The sequence below is a fragment of the Gopherus flavomarginatus genome, chromosome 5, assembly GCF_025201925.1.
Source record: "Gopherus flavomarginatus isolate rGopFla2 chromosome 5, rGopFla2.mat.asm, whole genome shotgun sequence".
NCBI lineage: Eukaryota > Metazoa > Chordata > Testudines > Testudinidae > Gopherus > Gopherus flavomarginatus.
The window spans coordinates 69,976,737-69,993,515 of NC_066621.1; the positions used below are offsets into that span (position 1 = coordinate 69,976,737).

Below are 16,779 nucleotides of genomic sequence, written 5' to 3' on the forward strand. Positions count from 1 at the left end.
TCTCGTGCCCTAGGCGCACAGCCATTTCGCTTCCCCCCGCGCTGATCCCGCGGCTCTGGTGGAGCTGCCGCAGGCATTCCTGCGGAGGGTCCATTGGTCCGTGGCTCTGGTGGATCTGCCACAGCCATGCCTGCGGGAGATCCACCACAGCCGCAGGAGCAGCCGACCGTCCGCAGGCATGCCTGCGGCAGCTCCACCGGAGCCGTGGACCAACGGACCCTCCGCAGGCATGCCTGTGGCAGATCAACCGGAGCTGCCTGCCTCCCCCCTGGCAAAATGCCGCCCCCTCAATAATCCTGGCGCCCTAGGCTATTGCCTAGGCTACCTAAATGGTAGCACCGGCCCTGGATTTACTTCATTTTGAGGACTGACCATGGCTAACAGCAAGATATCCAGTCAGGTATTCTGTCACCTAGATCAAGGCCGCACACAGTCAAGACCTCAACACAGGTAAGTATCTTGCATAGAACAAATGTGTGTAGTGTCCCTATTGCTTTCTTCCTATCTAGAAAGCACACAGGGCCAGCTGAGGCTGTACAGCTTTGTCTGTCTACCCATATCATGGGGCAAATGTGTCACCTGAGCATTATACTTCTTAATCTTTAGTCCTCCTAGCAACCTGAGCCATGCATTGTCTATTGCTTACATCTGATCCAAACTGCCACCTATGTGGCCCCCTGTAGGTGGCCAGAAAGGAATTAGTGCTTGCAGCAATGTTCTTATATGGGAGGTTCTGCAAGTTTTCCCATTGCTGATAGGCGACCTAAGCACCAAACAAAACTGGAATGACAGCTCATGTGCCGGCATGCTCATGGCTGCAGTCCAGCTAGGCATGAGTTTCAGTACTAATGGCTCTTAGGGTTGCCAATTTTGGTTGGATGTATTCTTGGAGATTTCATCACAACATAATCTTCAATTAAAGATTAATCTTTAATTCCTGGAGACTCCTGGACAATCCTGGAAGGTTGGCAACCCTCATTTGACTATTGAAGGAGAGCAAATCATGGCTTTGTTCATTTATTGAGAAGAGAAAACTACCCTCATTGTGGAACTGGCTAACTTATTGACATAGATTGATTATATATATTTCACTGCAGAGTTAAAAGGAGTGATCAGTTCCATAAAGGAATCTGTCTCGTCAGGGAAGAACTGTGCAATGTTTCTGCTGAATCAATCCTTTGATGTAATATCGCAAGTGTAAGCGGTGCTAAGATTGTTGCATGCAGTTTTCAGAGCTTACCTACATTTGGAAATCAAGGTTACTTCCAGTGATCAGTCTTTGCTGATGCTTGGACATCATTCCTGGAAGTCATGCCTTTTCTGTATAGTTCTGATAGAATGGTGCAAGAAATATGGCATCCCTCCCCGCCCCTCCTCCTGCCCCTCCTCCCCCCGTACTCAGCTACTGGTAAGTAAAATGAACCTGTTGGTAGCTAAGATATTTGAGTGATGCTTCTTCCGCATTGTTAGGTATTTCAGTTTTAAGCTATTTTCTGGTTAGTACATTATCCTGTATTAGTGGATGCTCATTAGCATTTTCTGTAGCTCAGTCTGCAGAACTGCTTCAGTGATAGTCCCAATTCACATGCTCACAAGTTTCTGAAAATTATGTCCATTTTGAGTGGAGTGTCCCACCCATGGCCTCTATCGGAAGGTGAACTCCTTTTTGGAAAGCTGCTGTTGTTTTTATTCACTGTGGTAGTGCTCAGAGGCCCCAGTCCTAGGGTGACCATATTTCCCAAAGAGAAAACGGGACTCCCCCAGCTGCTCACCTGAGGCCCCCTCATCCCTCTCGCATGAGACTGTTGCCCATGGCTAGAACCCTGTAGGGGAGACCCCTCAGGAGTCTGTCAACCCATCGCTGGAACCCTGCTGCCCCTCCTATTATGGAATGCTTCCTCCCGAACTCTGCCTCCCCTGCTGCAGGGGGCTGGCATCTGCATTCTCCCCCTCCCCAATTCTGCCACACTACACCCCCCTTTTCTGACAAAAGTATTCATTTGTCCTGTTTGCTCTTGCCAACTGATCAAGTCAGCAAGAGCAAACAGGACAAATGCCTCCTTTTGAGGAAAAAAAGAAGTTGGGATGGCCAGAACAGAGTTTAAAAAAGGGACTGTCCCAGCCAAAACTGGACATATGGTCACCCTACCCAATCCAGATCAGGTCTCCAAGGTGCTGGGTGTCATACAAACATCTAGGAAGGCTGTGTGTGTGGTGAGCTAAACAACCATTTCCCATTGTAGAAGTATTAAAATAATAAGAACATTAGAAAGGCCAAAAGTCCTCTAGCCCCATAGCCTGTCTTCTGACAGTGGCCAATGCCAGGTGCCCCAGAGGCAGTGAACAGAGCAGGTAATCACCAAGTGATCCATCCCTTGTCACCCATTCCCAGCTAGCGAACAGTGTGGGCATGAACACACACACCCGCACCCCCACCCAATGGACATCACCACTCTGCTGACATGAAGGTGAACAAGAGTTGTGACATCACTGAGCTGCTAGGCTTGAAAGGCTGTCCTGCCGTTTCCTCACCTGCCTATGCTGCCATCTTCTGCATTGTCTGCACCTCTCAGAGTGGGTACAGTGGGCCTCTCTTAGGTCAGCCTAATGAAGGTGCTACCAGGAGCTCATGCCTCAAGTATTTTGGAGGGTCAGGAAGACCTTGGGTATGAGATGGAGAGAGGAGTTTGTTTTGGAACAGCTGGGCATGCTTCGCTGAAATTTGGGGGAACCATCTCCCCATCCTTGCCCCATAGCTTTCCCAGTCCCAAGAATTTATAGGACAAGTGCTACCAGCAGCACCACCAAGCTATTTCAATGTAATGTCAGGACATCATGGCACAATTGTTTTGTGGCTTTCTGAGACTCAGTTTGCCTCTTTCCTTTCCCCTCCCCTGATTACTGTTTGGCATCTCTCCTCTTTCTTGGGTGCAAGAGCTCTGGTCAAACTTAGGGACTTCACAAAAACCCCATAAGGTATCCTGCATAGATATACACTTCTCCAGAGCCACAGGTTGGCTATCACAGTCATACAGTGTATTATTGTTGTATAGCAGCTGTGATACACTCTTGTGAGACAATAAGAATGTCTCATTTTCACAAGATGTAGTTTGCAACAAACCCAGACTTTCTTGCAGCTTTACTTCCAAATAGCAGCTAGCTTGTGTAGTTCCGTCGCTGCTATCTCTGGCAACATAGCTGGTTGGTATTATTACCTGAAGAAGCAATAAGCACCAGCATGAGCAGGGAATAATTCTTCCCTCACATCATGCAACAATTTATGAACATGCTAATTCATTAGATTGTGTCTTGTGCATGTGTTTTTTTTCCTTCGTTTTCTGTAATAAAAAATAATTATAAAGTTGGATGTATAAATAGCCCTAAGGATAACCTAGATGCATCAAACATCATGCATGCGTTAAAGGTTAATCTTGTTTGTTCTCAGTACATTTAGTCTTTGCAAATCATGTGCTGACATGCATTTCATTTTGGTATCTGTTCACACGCTTCTGTAATGATACAAAGAGCAGGAACTCATGCCTATGCCATTCACTAAAATTTAGCAAATTGAACTTAAAAAAAGCCTTAGAAAATGGCAAGACAGAAATTGAATAGTTCCTTGCTGCTAATTATATCTTCCACCTGGGGTTCCATTCTGATGAATTTAAAGGTCTAATGTACCATTCACTGCCTAATTTGTTCCCTTTATTTTAACTTTCAAAACCATGTGGCTTTAGTGTCAAGATCCAGTGGAGAAATGTACTTATGCACAGCTATTGACTAGGTTTCTCTGTTGGAAATAGAACCTGTTAATCTTTTTATAATCTGCTTAAATTACGTATCTATATAATTATACTATTTTATATTTCAATGAAGTCTCATTAAATGCAAATATTTGTTTTATTGGAGGGATTATACAGATATGTAATTAACTTCAGATATAAACTAGTGCTGGCAAGGCCTGCATTTAATCAGTTACCTTCCCATTGTTACAGTTATGTGGCCTGCTTCAGACTTCACTTACACCAATATAATTCCATTGACTTCAGTGGCGTTACACCAGTGCAGACCAGGATAGGTTTATCTGAGTTTAGGACCATGTGGTGTATGACCTGACTTGTTGCTGGTTTTGCTTTGCCAAGCTGTATTGGGGAAGAAGGATGTTTCTGAGGTCAAAACACTGGGCTGAGACTCAGGGGACCTCATTTCAATTCCAAAGCTCTGCCACAGGCTTCCTGAGTGACCTCAGATAATTCTCTTAATTTCTCTGTGCCCCAGTTCTCCCTGTGCCAAAATAATACATCCTTTATCTTGGCTATTTATACTGTAAACTCTTTGGGCCAGGGGCCATCCCTTACAATGTGCATGTAGAGTGCCTAGCACAACGGGACTTTGTTCTCAATCAGGACTTCTAGCTGCTACCACAATACAAACTAATAATAAAACATGTATTGTGTCAAGCTTGTGTTGAAGCCTAACACATCATCCAAACGCATAAACGATGGAAAGATGTTGCAGCCCCCATAGAGAAGATGTAGGATGAGGCCCTGGTCTGTGTTTTGAGTTGAAAGGGGAGATTTTGCTCTGGTTAACCGAAAGGAAAAAGCAGTGTCAGGAAGGCTGTGGCAGGGAGGAATATTGAGTTACTATATCGTTGCAGGAAGTTGGCCACCACCCTCTCCCTAGCAAAATAGGCAGAGGTTCTGTCCCCAAATCCTGGAATATCCCAGAGATCCCCATGGATCTGCTACAGAAAAAGGATGATCCGCACAGGGTTCCTGTGCATCTGTACTGGCTTAGTGGTCCCGTTTCACACCTTTTGGCTCTGTGCCCTGGGGCCCTCTCGGGAAAGTGAAAGGGCATGCATGCTGTGTTAACTTCTAGGTATATTTGTCACTGTTCCCCGTGTGGGAGAGGGACAATTGTCATAGCCCAGCCCTGTGTGCAGACTCCTGGAATTGCTGAGGCACCTCCATGCATGGTTTCATTGAGGTTGTCTTTCCACACATGGAAAGGGAAAGTACCATGCACTGATTCTGGACAGATGCTCTCCCCCCTATCCTCCCCACCCCCACCGCCCCTGATACAGTAGTAAAGGGTATTTAGAAATTCTGCTAGTAAAGCAGATTGGAAGATAGGCAAATACAGCTCTCTTCTCTTTTTCCCTTCTCTGGCTCATATAGCACAGTAGCTAAGCAGCAAACAGGAGTGTATCCATAATCTGCATTGGTATTTGGATTTACAAGACATTTACTGTAATGGAACAGGCAGTAACTCTTATTGATCTGGGAGTAGAAGGGAAAAAATTGAAAACTCACATTCTAACTGTTTTCAGTGACTCTTTTGATATGGATATTACAATATTAAGGATCTGGTACCAATTCATTAAGTGAGATATGAACCTTGCATTCATCAGTAAATTTGCAGTGCCTGGGGTAATACTTTTAAAGTAACAAAGAAAAAGTCTCCAGCTTTTGAAAGTGGCTGAAAGATTTTTATCTGTGCACTGAGATTTAAAACACTCTCATTCCATTGTGACCTCATTATTACAAGATTAGCAGACCTTGTGTGACTGCATCTGTGCTTCCAATATGAGCACACTGTTGCCTATGAAATGAAAAGGTTTTGTGCGTGTTAAAAGGATTTCCCACCACATTAGCACATTTGGACATCATTCTTTGCCAGAGATAATGAATGTGCCCAAAGCACAAGTTACTAGCAGTCTCTTTTCTCTATAAAGCAATACAGACCAACCAATCTTTTGAGATGTTACATATCCATTGGTACTTGACGCATAACTCATTTAAAGGGGAGGCTGTTGAAATTTTAGGTTCCAAAAGCCACTTCTCAGAAATGTGTGTTTATGGTGCCTTAATGGTGGATTCCAGATATAGTTTTTTTGTTTGCTGCCAGGCTAAATTGCTAAAAGGGAAAAAAAGCCATGGTATGCTGACCTGTTATATCAACAAATCCACATGTGTGCTATTGTTATGCAACTCTGGCAATGTAAAAGATGGCTGACGCCATGTCTACACTTACAGTTTTGCAGCGCTGGTAGTTACAGCTGTGTTCGTACAGCTGTGTAGGGCTAGCGCTGCAGTGTGGCCACACTGACAGCTACCAGCGCTGCAGTGTGGCCACATTTGCAGCACTTGCAGCGCTGTTGGGAGTGGTGCATTGTGGGCAGCTATCCCAGCATTCAAGTGGTTGCAACGTGCTTTTCAAAAGAGGGGGGTGGGGTGGAATGTGACAGGGAGCGTGGAGGAGACAGACAGAATGGATTTTTGGAGTTGACGCTGTTCTCAGCTCCCTGCCTTGCAAGTTCTAAGGACTGGAAGACACACAGTGCCTACCTTCAATCATTTTAAAAGTTCTAACTCCCTTCCCCCACTCCTCTCTCATTCACTAAATGCAAATTATGCACTCCTAAATACCCGTCAGACCAGATAAGCAACCCCTCCCCCTCTGCCATGTGAGAGTGCTGTTTCTCTCTTCAAGCAAACAGCTGTGAACATTCCAAAGTAATTCCCCTGCCTGCCTCCGCTCTCTCAGCAAACAGGAGCTGTGTTTGTTTTTTAAATAAGCAGTTTGGCAGAACTCCGAGCTCTCCCTTTCTTCCGGTTTGTTGTGGACAGGAATTCTGGGATACCTCCTTATACCCCGGAGGTCAATAAAAGCACTGGTGGGCGTCCACACTTGCTGACCAGCGCTGGATCACCAGCGCTGGAATCCCTACACCCGAGGCTCGACCGAGTGTACAGCCAGCGCTGCAACCAGGGAGTTGCAGCGCTGGCCGTGCTTTGCAAGTGTGGCCACATCCTAAGTTGCAGCGCTGTAACCCCCTCACCAGCGCTGCAGCTCTCTAGTGTAGCCATGGCCTGAAAGAATTGTTAATAGGATTTAAAGCCTAATTGGACTTCAGCCCCTATCCCTCCAGATTACTTATGTGTGATAAAGATAATCCCATGTCATGCTCTGGGGGTAAATTGATCAGGATTGTGGATAGGCATAGGGTGGATTCTTTTCTACCAGTTCTTACTGGTTAGGTGTACTATGGGTGGTAACTGACTGAAGCAGTAGGTATCTAAAAGGGTGTCATCAGGAGGAAGGAGAAAACTTGTTCACCTTAGCCTCCAATGATAGAACAAGAAGCAATGGGCTTAAACTGCAGCAAGGGAGATTTAGATTGGACATTAGGAAAAAGTTCCTAACTGTCAGGGTAGTTAAACACTGGAATAGATTGCCTAGGGAAGTTGTGGAATCTCCATCTCTGGAGATATTTAAGCGTAGGTTAGATAAATGTCTATTAGGGATGGTCTAGACAGTATTTGGTCCTGCCATGAGGGCAGGGGACTGGACTCGATGACCTCTCGAGGTCCCTTCCAGTCCTAGAGTCTATGAGTCTATGAGTCTATTGAGCACTGACAGACTGGATGGACCAATGGCCAGCTGGCAGAGGATATCTGTGGACTAATGGATTGAACCTTTTATTTATTTTTTTTTTTTTTTTGGTCTCCCACAAGCATTGTCATGTCTCTTTTTCATGCTATCTCTTATAGCTGACTCTGGGGGAGAAAGGGGAGTGTAGGGCAATCACCTGGATGCCACCTTCCAGAGGTGCTGAACTGCTGTGCCACTCAGTTTTGGCTGGCTTTCCCCCTGCCCCTCAGCCACTCAGGGATGGGAGCCGCCAAAAACATTTTCCATCTTGACCAGCAAAACAGCTACAGCCACTACTGGTGAAATGTATAACCTAAATTATTTTTCAGAGCCACTGGTCTCTTCTCCTCTAAATCCCTTCTTAAAACCCATTGCTATCATGATGCCCACTATAAACTGCCTAGGTAGGTAGTTTGTTAGTGATTTATTCTGTCACTCATTTACTTACCTAATTTTAAAACAAACTTTGAGGCCTCCAAACTGAACACCTAGCTCATATGTGTGTCCCTATTGCACTTACCTTTGTCTCTCCCCTCCCCATCCTGTTGTGTTTTACACCCACTTGGCATGTTTAATCCTTATTTAGACTGTAAGGTTTTTGGCATAGGGACTGTCTTTTATTTTATGATTGTACAGCTCCCTGCACAATGGAACTTTGATATTGGCTGGGGCCTCTGGGCGCTATTGTAATATAAATAATAACAACAGTAATGTGTACTTGAATGGAAGCCATAAGATCTTGGTTCTGTTCCTAGCTCTGCTGTTAACTTATTGTGTGACCTTGGGCAAATCACTGAGGGCAGAATTTTCAAAATGTTTACAGATTTTTCAGTTTCTCAGTTTTGGGTGCAGCTGAACCAATAGGAGTATAATCTCTCAGTGCCATAGGTGCCCTGTCTGCCAGTAAGATAAATCTATGTTTATATTAATAATGATGCCCAGTCTGTAAGATGCTTTGAGATCCAAAGGATGAAAAACACCATTTATGTACAAAAGATTATTGTTCCTCATCATTAGAAGAAATACTATGTTCCTGTGAGTCACAGCCATCAGGTTTGTTTAATTTCAGTGTGTCTATGCCACAATGACATACTTAAACAGGAAGGATGACTTGGACATGAGGATCTCCCCAGCTCAACTCACCCCTCAAGTAAATTCCTCTTGTAAGAAATAACCCTTCACTAAGTGAATGTTGGCCCTAAAACCTGGGCAGTGTCCCTCTAGCATGTGAGCTTTTTAGTTTGGTCTTTTCCTCTTGCAAATTTGGGAGTACTGGTTTCCCACAGATTATTTGTAGGAGATGAAGTAAGACTTCTACAGAGCACCCTGTTGCCAGACAAATACAGCATTTACTCCAGTGTGCATGCCAAGTATGAGGTACTTCCGAATGAACTTCAAAAGCACTGAAATGAACATTAGCTGCTGCTTCAAAAATGTGAACAATGCCATTGCTTTCTAGCAAGCAGTGAACTGGCATGAGCAGGGATCGGAAGGGGGAAAAAGTAACAAGTGGACTTAGAAGATGTTGTAGCAGCACTTTCAGATCAGCAAACACAGCTCTCTTTGTCACTGAGGGGTTTCAAGGATTGTATGGATTTCTTATTAAAGGAGCACCTAAAATGTGCAATGTAGCATCTAAAATGTGCACTGCACAGACAGACATAGCAAGAGACAGTTCCTGCTCTGAAGCGCTTATAACCTGAAAAGACAAAACAAAGGGGAGGTGGATAGACATCCTATCAGATTCTGAAGTGCTGATAGGAACAAATTTTGTTAATTCTACTGGGTGTGTGTTGTGGGTTTTGATAATATATAAACCACTCCCTCACTCTTCCTCTTCCATACTGCATGCTGTTTCCCTTATCACACACTCTGCCTGCCTCACACCCCAGATTGTGGGCTGAATGTGAGAGACAAAAGGCAAACCAGACAGTCATGATATTTAAAACATCTGAGGTGGTGGCAGGGCCCTAATGGCTGGTTCATGCTAGCTCTGCTGTGCTCAAGCACTGGAACCAAATGTTGCCATTCTTAGGGTACGTCTTCACTACCGGCCATATCGGCGGGTAGCAATCAATTTCTCGGGGATCGATATATCGCATCTCATCTAGATGTGATATATTGATCCCTGAACGTGCTCCTGTTGACTCTGGAACTCCACTAACGTGAACGGCGGTAGCAGAGTCAACAGGGGGAGCTGCGGACATCGATCCCACACCGTGAGGACAGTAGGTAACTCGATCTAAGATACTTCGACTTCAGCTACGCTATTCACGTAGCTGAAGTTGCGTACCTTAGATCGATCCCCTCCCCTAGTGTAGACCAGCCCTTACTCAGGAAAACTTTCATTGAAATCAATGCTGAGTTCGACAGCTAGCTTGCCTGAATAAAGACTGTAGGATTTGGCCCTTCCTAGTTACCTTACAGCGGTTTTATTATTGTCCTTTCAATATAACATGTGTTGAAATATTTCCATCACATTCAGGTGATACAAACAATTTATTTACTTAGGCTGCATTTTAAGTGTTTATTATAGTATTAACTCTGTGATGGTTTGTCTGGTTGCATAGTCAATTTCTGTACACACTTACTCTTAGGCAAGAAGTAAGCCTGCAAACACCCAGTAATTGTATAGCTTCTATTGGTGATTGAAAGTATTTTTCAAACCATAGTTACAGCTTATGGTGGTTGTGTCCACATGTGCTATAGACAACCTCAGGCAGACAGGCTGTGACATGGTTTGGGCCACAACACTCCTCAGAATAAAATACCTGTGGGGCACTCAGAATGGAAATCTTGTTTGACCCACATGAGCAACAACCGCACAGGAAAACAGCTGCTGGAGCGGGTTCTGGCAGAGCAACTTTTATTTCGTATGACTGTTGCTAGCACAGTTCAAGCTGCAGTATGGACAGGGACTAAATGCATAGCTAATTACTTTTTGCCCAGAATGTTTATGTTGTGATGTACACAACCTCAAATTTGTTTTAGTAGCACAAGAGAAGGTAGCCCAACTTTACATCTCAGCTTCAAGGTTAAAATACGTTGTCTGTTACAAGTACACAGCTATCTCTGACACTCTTCAAATTCTTACTTGTTCTGTATATGTTTAGTGCCATTTCTAATCTGCTGTTACACTCGCACCACAAATGGTAGATCATTAAATTGTAAACTGATATAGTATCTGAAGTGTGGCATTTACTAGTGAAGGACCTTGGGCAGGGTTGCCTATTCGTTGCCCTATGTGTTAGCTGAAGATATAAATCAAAGGACAAATGTTGAGTGTCTCTTTATAAAACAGAAACAATAATGCACCATTGATATTAATCTGCACCTTTGTGCAACTGATGTTCATAACAGCTGTTACATGAGTAACAGGTCAACTAAATGGATATGGATTTGTTTTGGCCCCTATGAAATTTTAAATCTCTGTTTTTCGTCTTGTCCTTAACAGTTCCACCAAGTAAGAAGAGTGATGACCATCCTTTTCCTTACTATGGTTATTTCATACTTCAGTTGCATGAAAGCTGCCCCTATGAAAGAAGCAAGTGTCAGAGGACTAGGCAGCTTGGCTTACCCAGGTCTTCGGACCCATGGGACTCTGGAGAGCCTAAGTGGGCCCAACACTGGTTCAAGAGGACTGACATCATTGGCAGACACTTTTGAACATGTCATAGAGGAGCTTCTAGATGAGGAACAGGACGTCCAGCCCAGTGAGGAAAACAAGGATGCCGACTTGTACACATCTCGGGTTATGCTAAGCAGTCAAGTGCCTTTGGAGCCCCCATTGCTCTTTCTGCTTGAGGAGTACAAAAATTACTTGGATGCTGCAAATATGTCCATGAGGGTCCGGCGCCACTCTGACCCTGCTCGCCGAGGGGAGCTGAGCGTGTGTGACAGTACTAGTGAGTGGGTAACAGCAGCAGAGAAAAAGACTGCAGTGGACATGTCTGGGGCAACGGTTACGGTCCTTGAAAAAGTCCCAGTACCCAAAGGCCAACTGAAGCAATACTTCTATGAGACCAAATGCAATCCCAAAGGTTACACAAAAGAGGGTTGCAGGGGCATAGACAAGAGGCACTGGAATTCCCAGTGCCGAACTACCCAGTCTTATGTGCGAGCTCTCACCATGGATAACAAAAAGAGAGTTGGCTGGCGGTTTATAAGAATAGACACTTCCTGTGTATGTACATTGACCATTAAAAGGGGAAGATAGTGGATTCGTGTTGTATAGATTATATTGAGACAAAATTATCTATTTGTATATATACATAACAGGGTAAATTATTCAGTAAAATAATAATTTTATGGACTGCATGTATAACTGAAGTTTATACAGTACAGTGGTTCCACAGTCTATTTATTGAACATATCCATGACCTGAAGGGGGAACAAATGTCATTTGCGCACAACTAAAACAAATAAGTCTCTGCATTACATTCCTCGATAACATTGTGGTTTGTTGCCGTTGCCAAGAATTGAAAACGTAAAAAGTTTAAAAAAATAATAAAATTGCATGCTGCTTCAATTGTGAACTGATGATAAACTGTCCTCTTTCAGAAAAAAAATTTGAACCAAAACATTCCGTTTACATTTTAGACAGTAAGTATCTTTATTCCTGTTAGTATTATATCTGTTTACTGCTTTTAACTTCTGATAGCATTGGAATTAAAACAATGTCAAGGTGCTGTTGTCATAGTTTTACTGTTTTATTTTTTTACTTTTAAATTCCCTCGAGGTTGGAAAAGGAAAAAAAATCATTATGATATATGTTCTGGATAAAACAAATTTGGGTTTTTTTTTTGTATGTTGTGAAGGTGTTTGCAATATTGAATCAGGCTATTGACAAAATAAATAAAAAAAAAGAGGCAACTGAAAAAGAATGCTTCACATTGCTGAACTGCAGGCTTAAGGACATACTTGTGTAACTGTCTGGCTCCATGCTTTTTTTTTTTAAATATATATATATATATTGGAAAAACTGCATTTGCTTATATCACATTGGTTTGTGTGGGGGATAAGGTCTGGGGGAGGGGTTGTTTGGAGTCCCCCATCCCTCCTGTCTTGGGCAGGAAATTGATTGCAATCTCTAAAATATTTCACTCCTCACCATATGACTAAGCTTGTCATATTGAAAATATCATCTAGAGTGTTGAGAGCAATTACTTAAAATGTAATAAAAGACTTTTTGTGCTTGGATCAAACATTTTGTTGAAGCACAATAAAATTTCACGATAATGTGGTCTGAACAGAGTACAGTAAACGTAGATCAGAGCAGCTACAGGGTTGGACAGTGTGGGCCCAATTCAATTATGAGTTACAACGCATTGGTTTGAGTGGGGCTGCATGAGTGTAAATCTGCAATGAATTTGGCACCATGTGTTCAGCAGCAGAACAATGCCATTGCCTTGCATACTGATGTATGTACTATAGCCTAATTCTCCACTGATGACAAAGAAAACATCTAATATGCTCTGTCCCTTTTGTTTCTGGGAAATATAGCACTTGAGAAATTGAGAGAATTGAGGCCTGAAAGACTCTGGAGGGGTGGCTCTGGAATGAAATCGAAAGAGGGCTCTACCTCTACCTTTAAGTAGCGAATATATTTGAATACGTTCAAGAGGTTCTATATCTTAAGGCGCAGTACATGGCAGCTTTAATCTATTAAACAAATAGCGACAAAAATGGTAGGTGTGATAGTCACTCTTGGGATAACTAACACCAAATCTAGTTAGATGTGAATATCCAATTGCAGCAATGTTCTAGTAGTCCAATAGCATGAAATCCGTATTTTTGAGTTAGAAACTCAAAAACAGAGCAAAGGTGATTAAACAAAGGATAAATGTAGGTAAGGACTAAGTACAGCAATTGCAGTGAATACAGTGAGGGAAACATGCATTCTAGAGTGAGGGAAAGTAGCTCACCCTCTGCTCAAGTAACCAGTAGTTAATGAGTCCATTAGCCCAATATTTCAGCTTTGTAGGCAATTCAGGTAGGTGTGAGAAAAGAGTTAAGAGAAAAAATAGGTAAAACAAGAACACTTAAGTTTTGCTATACTTCATCCAGAATTTAATATTAGCAAAATTTGTGCCCTATTTTGCATCTCTATTTTAAATCACCAGCAATCAGGCTTATTGTAAAATGTACTCCTTTCTCACAAATTATCCCTGGACATATGTTCAACACCCAATAACCCACCTATTTGATCAATATACAAATAGACATTATCCCCTAAATTAACCCAATTATCCTTGTCAGCCAAGATTGACTAAATAAATGGTCCTTATACTAAAGGTAAACAGACCCTGGATCTGTCAGTTCAGCAGAAGAAATGACTACCAGAATCTAGCTGCCCCACCTGCTCAATGACAACTTCTTCCTCCATCCTCAATATGTTTAAGCTTAGGGACTGCTAGCAGGAGTGTGCTGCTGCAACTGTGGAAATCCACAGGGATAAAGAGAGAGACATTTGTCTGAACCTCTTGAAGCTTCAAACTTCAGGCTTTATGGAGAGATTTCAGGCATGCTGCTCCCAGAGGGAAACTAGAAATAAAGTACTTACCTTTCTGAAGATCTGAAAGCTCCAGTTTGAGTTTGCTTTATACAGAGTGAAGGGTTGGGTGGAAGAGGATTTGATTTTGTTCAAATCAGTTGGTCCATCATCAGTTTTGTGTATGTTAAATATCCTTATTTTTCATAGCCCTGATAATACTGTATGAAGCAATTGCAACCTCAATAGTATTTCCATACTCTTTCTGTAGACAGAAGGGGTTTTGCCATTTACTTTAATGAAGCTGGAATTTCAGCCAAGAAGAGCAATTGACTCTACTGAGATCTAACTTTAGATGTGACAATGGTTTTATTTTGTCATATTTTTCAAACCACAAAAATTAAAAAAGGCAGCCAAGTAGAAAACAGGAAGGGGTGAAATTAAGCAGAGTATAGGTGAATTACCTATTTCTTAACTTAGCAGTAGAAGGACACAGAGAACATGAAAGGAATCTAATTTGGACATAAGATTAAAAATAATAAATTCTATAATAAGTTTCTATGAGAGAAGTGACTTTCTTTAAATATAATTTATACTAGAAAGAACAAAGATAGTGAACTTGCAAAATTATCTATAGATATGTCTTTACTTAAAACTCAGCCAGGATTGGGCCAGATGTGGGGACTATATGTTGTAGAGTCTTAAAAATACTGTACATTGATCTATGTCCAAATTCTGCCACTCTTACTCTTGAGTAATTGAAATTAATGGGTCTACTCATGGAGTAGCTTATTAAACAAAGTGAGTAAAGGTTGAAGAATCTGACTTCTATTTTTCTTTAATAATTGTACATTTAAAAAAATCCATAGATTCTTTTTTTGGGACAGGAATAGCAAATGAATCTTCTATGCAAGTATATTAATGTGGTACAAATTATTTCCTAAGGTGTTGGTATTTACAATTTCTGTAACATGAACCAGGCAATTAATTACAATACGGTTCCATGGCTGTCACATGCCAGGCCTAATACATACATGATCCCAGGCGTGGCAGTTTTAGTTGAAATGAGTTTTTTTTTTTAAAAGTCACTCAATTGAAGTCTTGCTGTGGTCTGTTTGTGGCAAAGGTATTTCATTCATGTCAGCAGGCCTATTGCTTTGTTAAAGTAAAGACTTTCGTGCAAATGTAAGTTAATGTCTGTGGAACGGTTCTCTATTATTCACCATGTGTAACAAATATTTATTGTATATTTATATAATGTTATGTTTTTTGGGAAACATTGAAGTTGGCATTAAAATTAAAAGTATCTGCATCATACTGTAAATATAATTTAGCTATATTTAAGTGTACTAATTAATATATGTTTAAGTATAATATTTTGTATTCTTTTAAAATATTTTCTATATATATATAAAAAACTTGGGTATGGGAAGGGTTGGGGATCATGTCACTTTTCCTTAATTGTAAAACAAACTTGAGTTTTACTATGAAGATGTGTGTTCCTTGCTTTAAAACACCGTTTACTTTATTTTAGCAATAACACTTCATTTAGAGAGCAGATAGCCACCTGTTTCATAGCTGAGACAAGGTGAGTGATGCAGTATATTTTATTGGGCCAACTTCTGGTGATGAAAAAGACAAGCTTTCGAGCTGATAAAGTGCTCTTCTTCATAACTGGGGGAGGGGTGGCATGTCAAGATGTCATTTTCCACAAAACTTGAAGATTCTTTTCAGAATTATGTATTTCCATTTATTTCTAGACGATGAATGCTAGGAACATGAGTATCCATGAATCTGGCACAACTGATTTTATTCAACTATAAAAATGGTTAAAATTGACATAGGGTGGTGGGATTTTTTAATAAATCAGTTAATAAATAACTGAACAAATGAGACATACATTCAATATCTATAGTTTGGTCATGTACCTGTTTTTTGGAAATGGTGCCATGTATATTCATATCCATTACATTGAACTTGTATATGACCCTGCAGAGTTCTATCTCAGATTGGAATTTCCTTGGGTTAACATATTGTTAGCCTTTCTAAAAGGATATGCCTCTGCTATAACTGCCAAGTCTTTGTATGCTTAATTATACCATAGTCATAGAACGATCAATAAATCATCATGATGAATGGAAAACTTTCAAATAAGTTACAAAAAAATTCTTTTTAAATTCCAGTGTTGCAACTTTCCCAAGAGATCAGTGCCAATAATTCCTTCACAGAACCTAGTAAATTGTACTTCTGCAGATTATCATTTATATTAAACACGCATGCATATAACTCTTTAGTGTTGTCTTAAAAATAAGGCTAACGAAAGCCATAACAAATATTGAAACGGTTACAGTGGAATAATGGTAAGAGAGAGCTCTTACTGCTATGCCCTAATCCTGCTGCTGGCAGTACGTTCTTTGCAAGAGGTCCCTGGTTTTGGAACTTGCTTCTCCCCCTTTGTATTCCAGAGCTGAGATTTGTTAACTCTTCAGGCAAGCTGCAATGCACATTCCCCCAATGCACGCCTTTCCAAAGGCTGTTGAAGAGGGGGTTGGGCTAAGGTGAATATATTTATAGGCTTATTTCGTTATTTTAACTTATGGCCTAGGCAACCAGGGAACAGGATGGGTACCTATAGTTACACTTTAGAAATCTGAAGGTATAAATATTCTAGTTGATAGACTAGAAAAGCCAGTCTTGAATGGCTGATTATAATAAGACTGCAGAGACTGAAATGCAGTTTGGCAACCATTATCCAGTTTTTTGTTTTTTCTAGTAAGAGACAAAAGATTTACATAACTTGGAATCTTGGAGTCACACTAAAGGGATTTTAAATTATTCAGCCAGAGAAC

General features: G+C 41.5%; 1 protein-coding gene across 4 annotated transcripts in view; it reads left to right on the forward strand.

Annotated features, from left to right (window-relative positions):
* Positions 1-15,232, forward strand: part of BDNF (brain derived neurotrophic factor) — a 50,530-nt gene extending 35,298 nt beyond the window's left edge. For all 4 annotated transcript variants that reach the window (XM_050955506.1, XM_050955508.1, XM_050955507.1 and 1 more), the window contains exon 2: positions 10,895-15,232. In XM_050955506.1, coding sequence (XP_050811463.1) covers positions 10,895-11,656 — 762 coding nt within the window. In that variant the 3' untranslated portion in view covers positions 11,657-15,232. The remainder of the gene's footprint in view (positions 1-10,894) is intronic.
* The last annotated feature ends 1,547 nt before the right edge of the window (positions 15,233-16,779 follow it).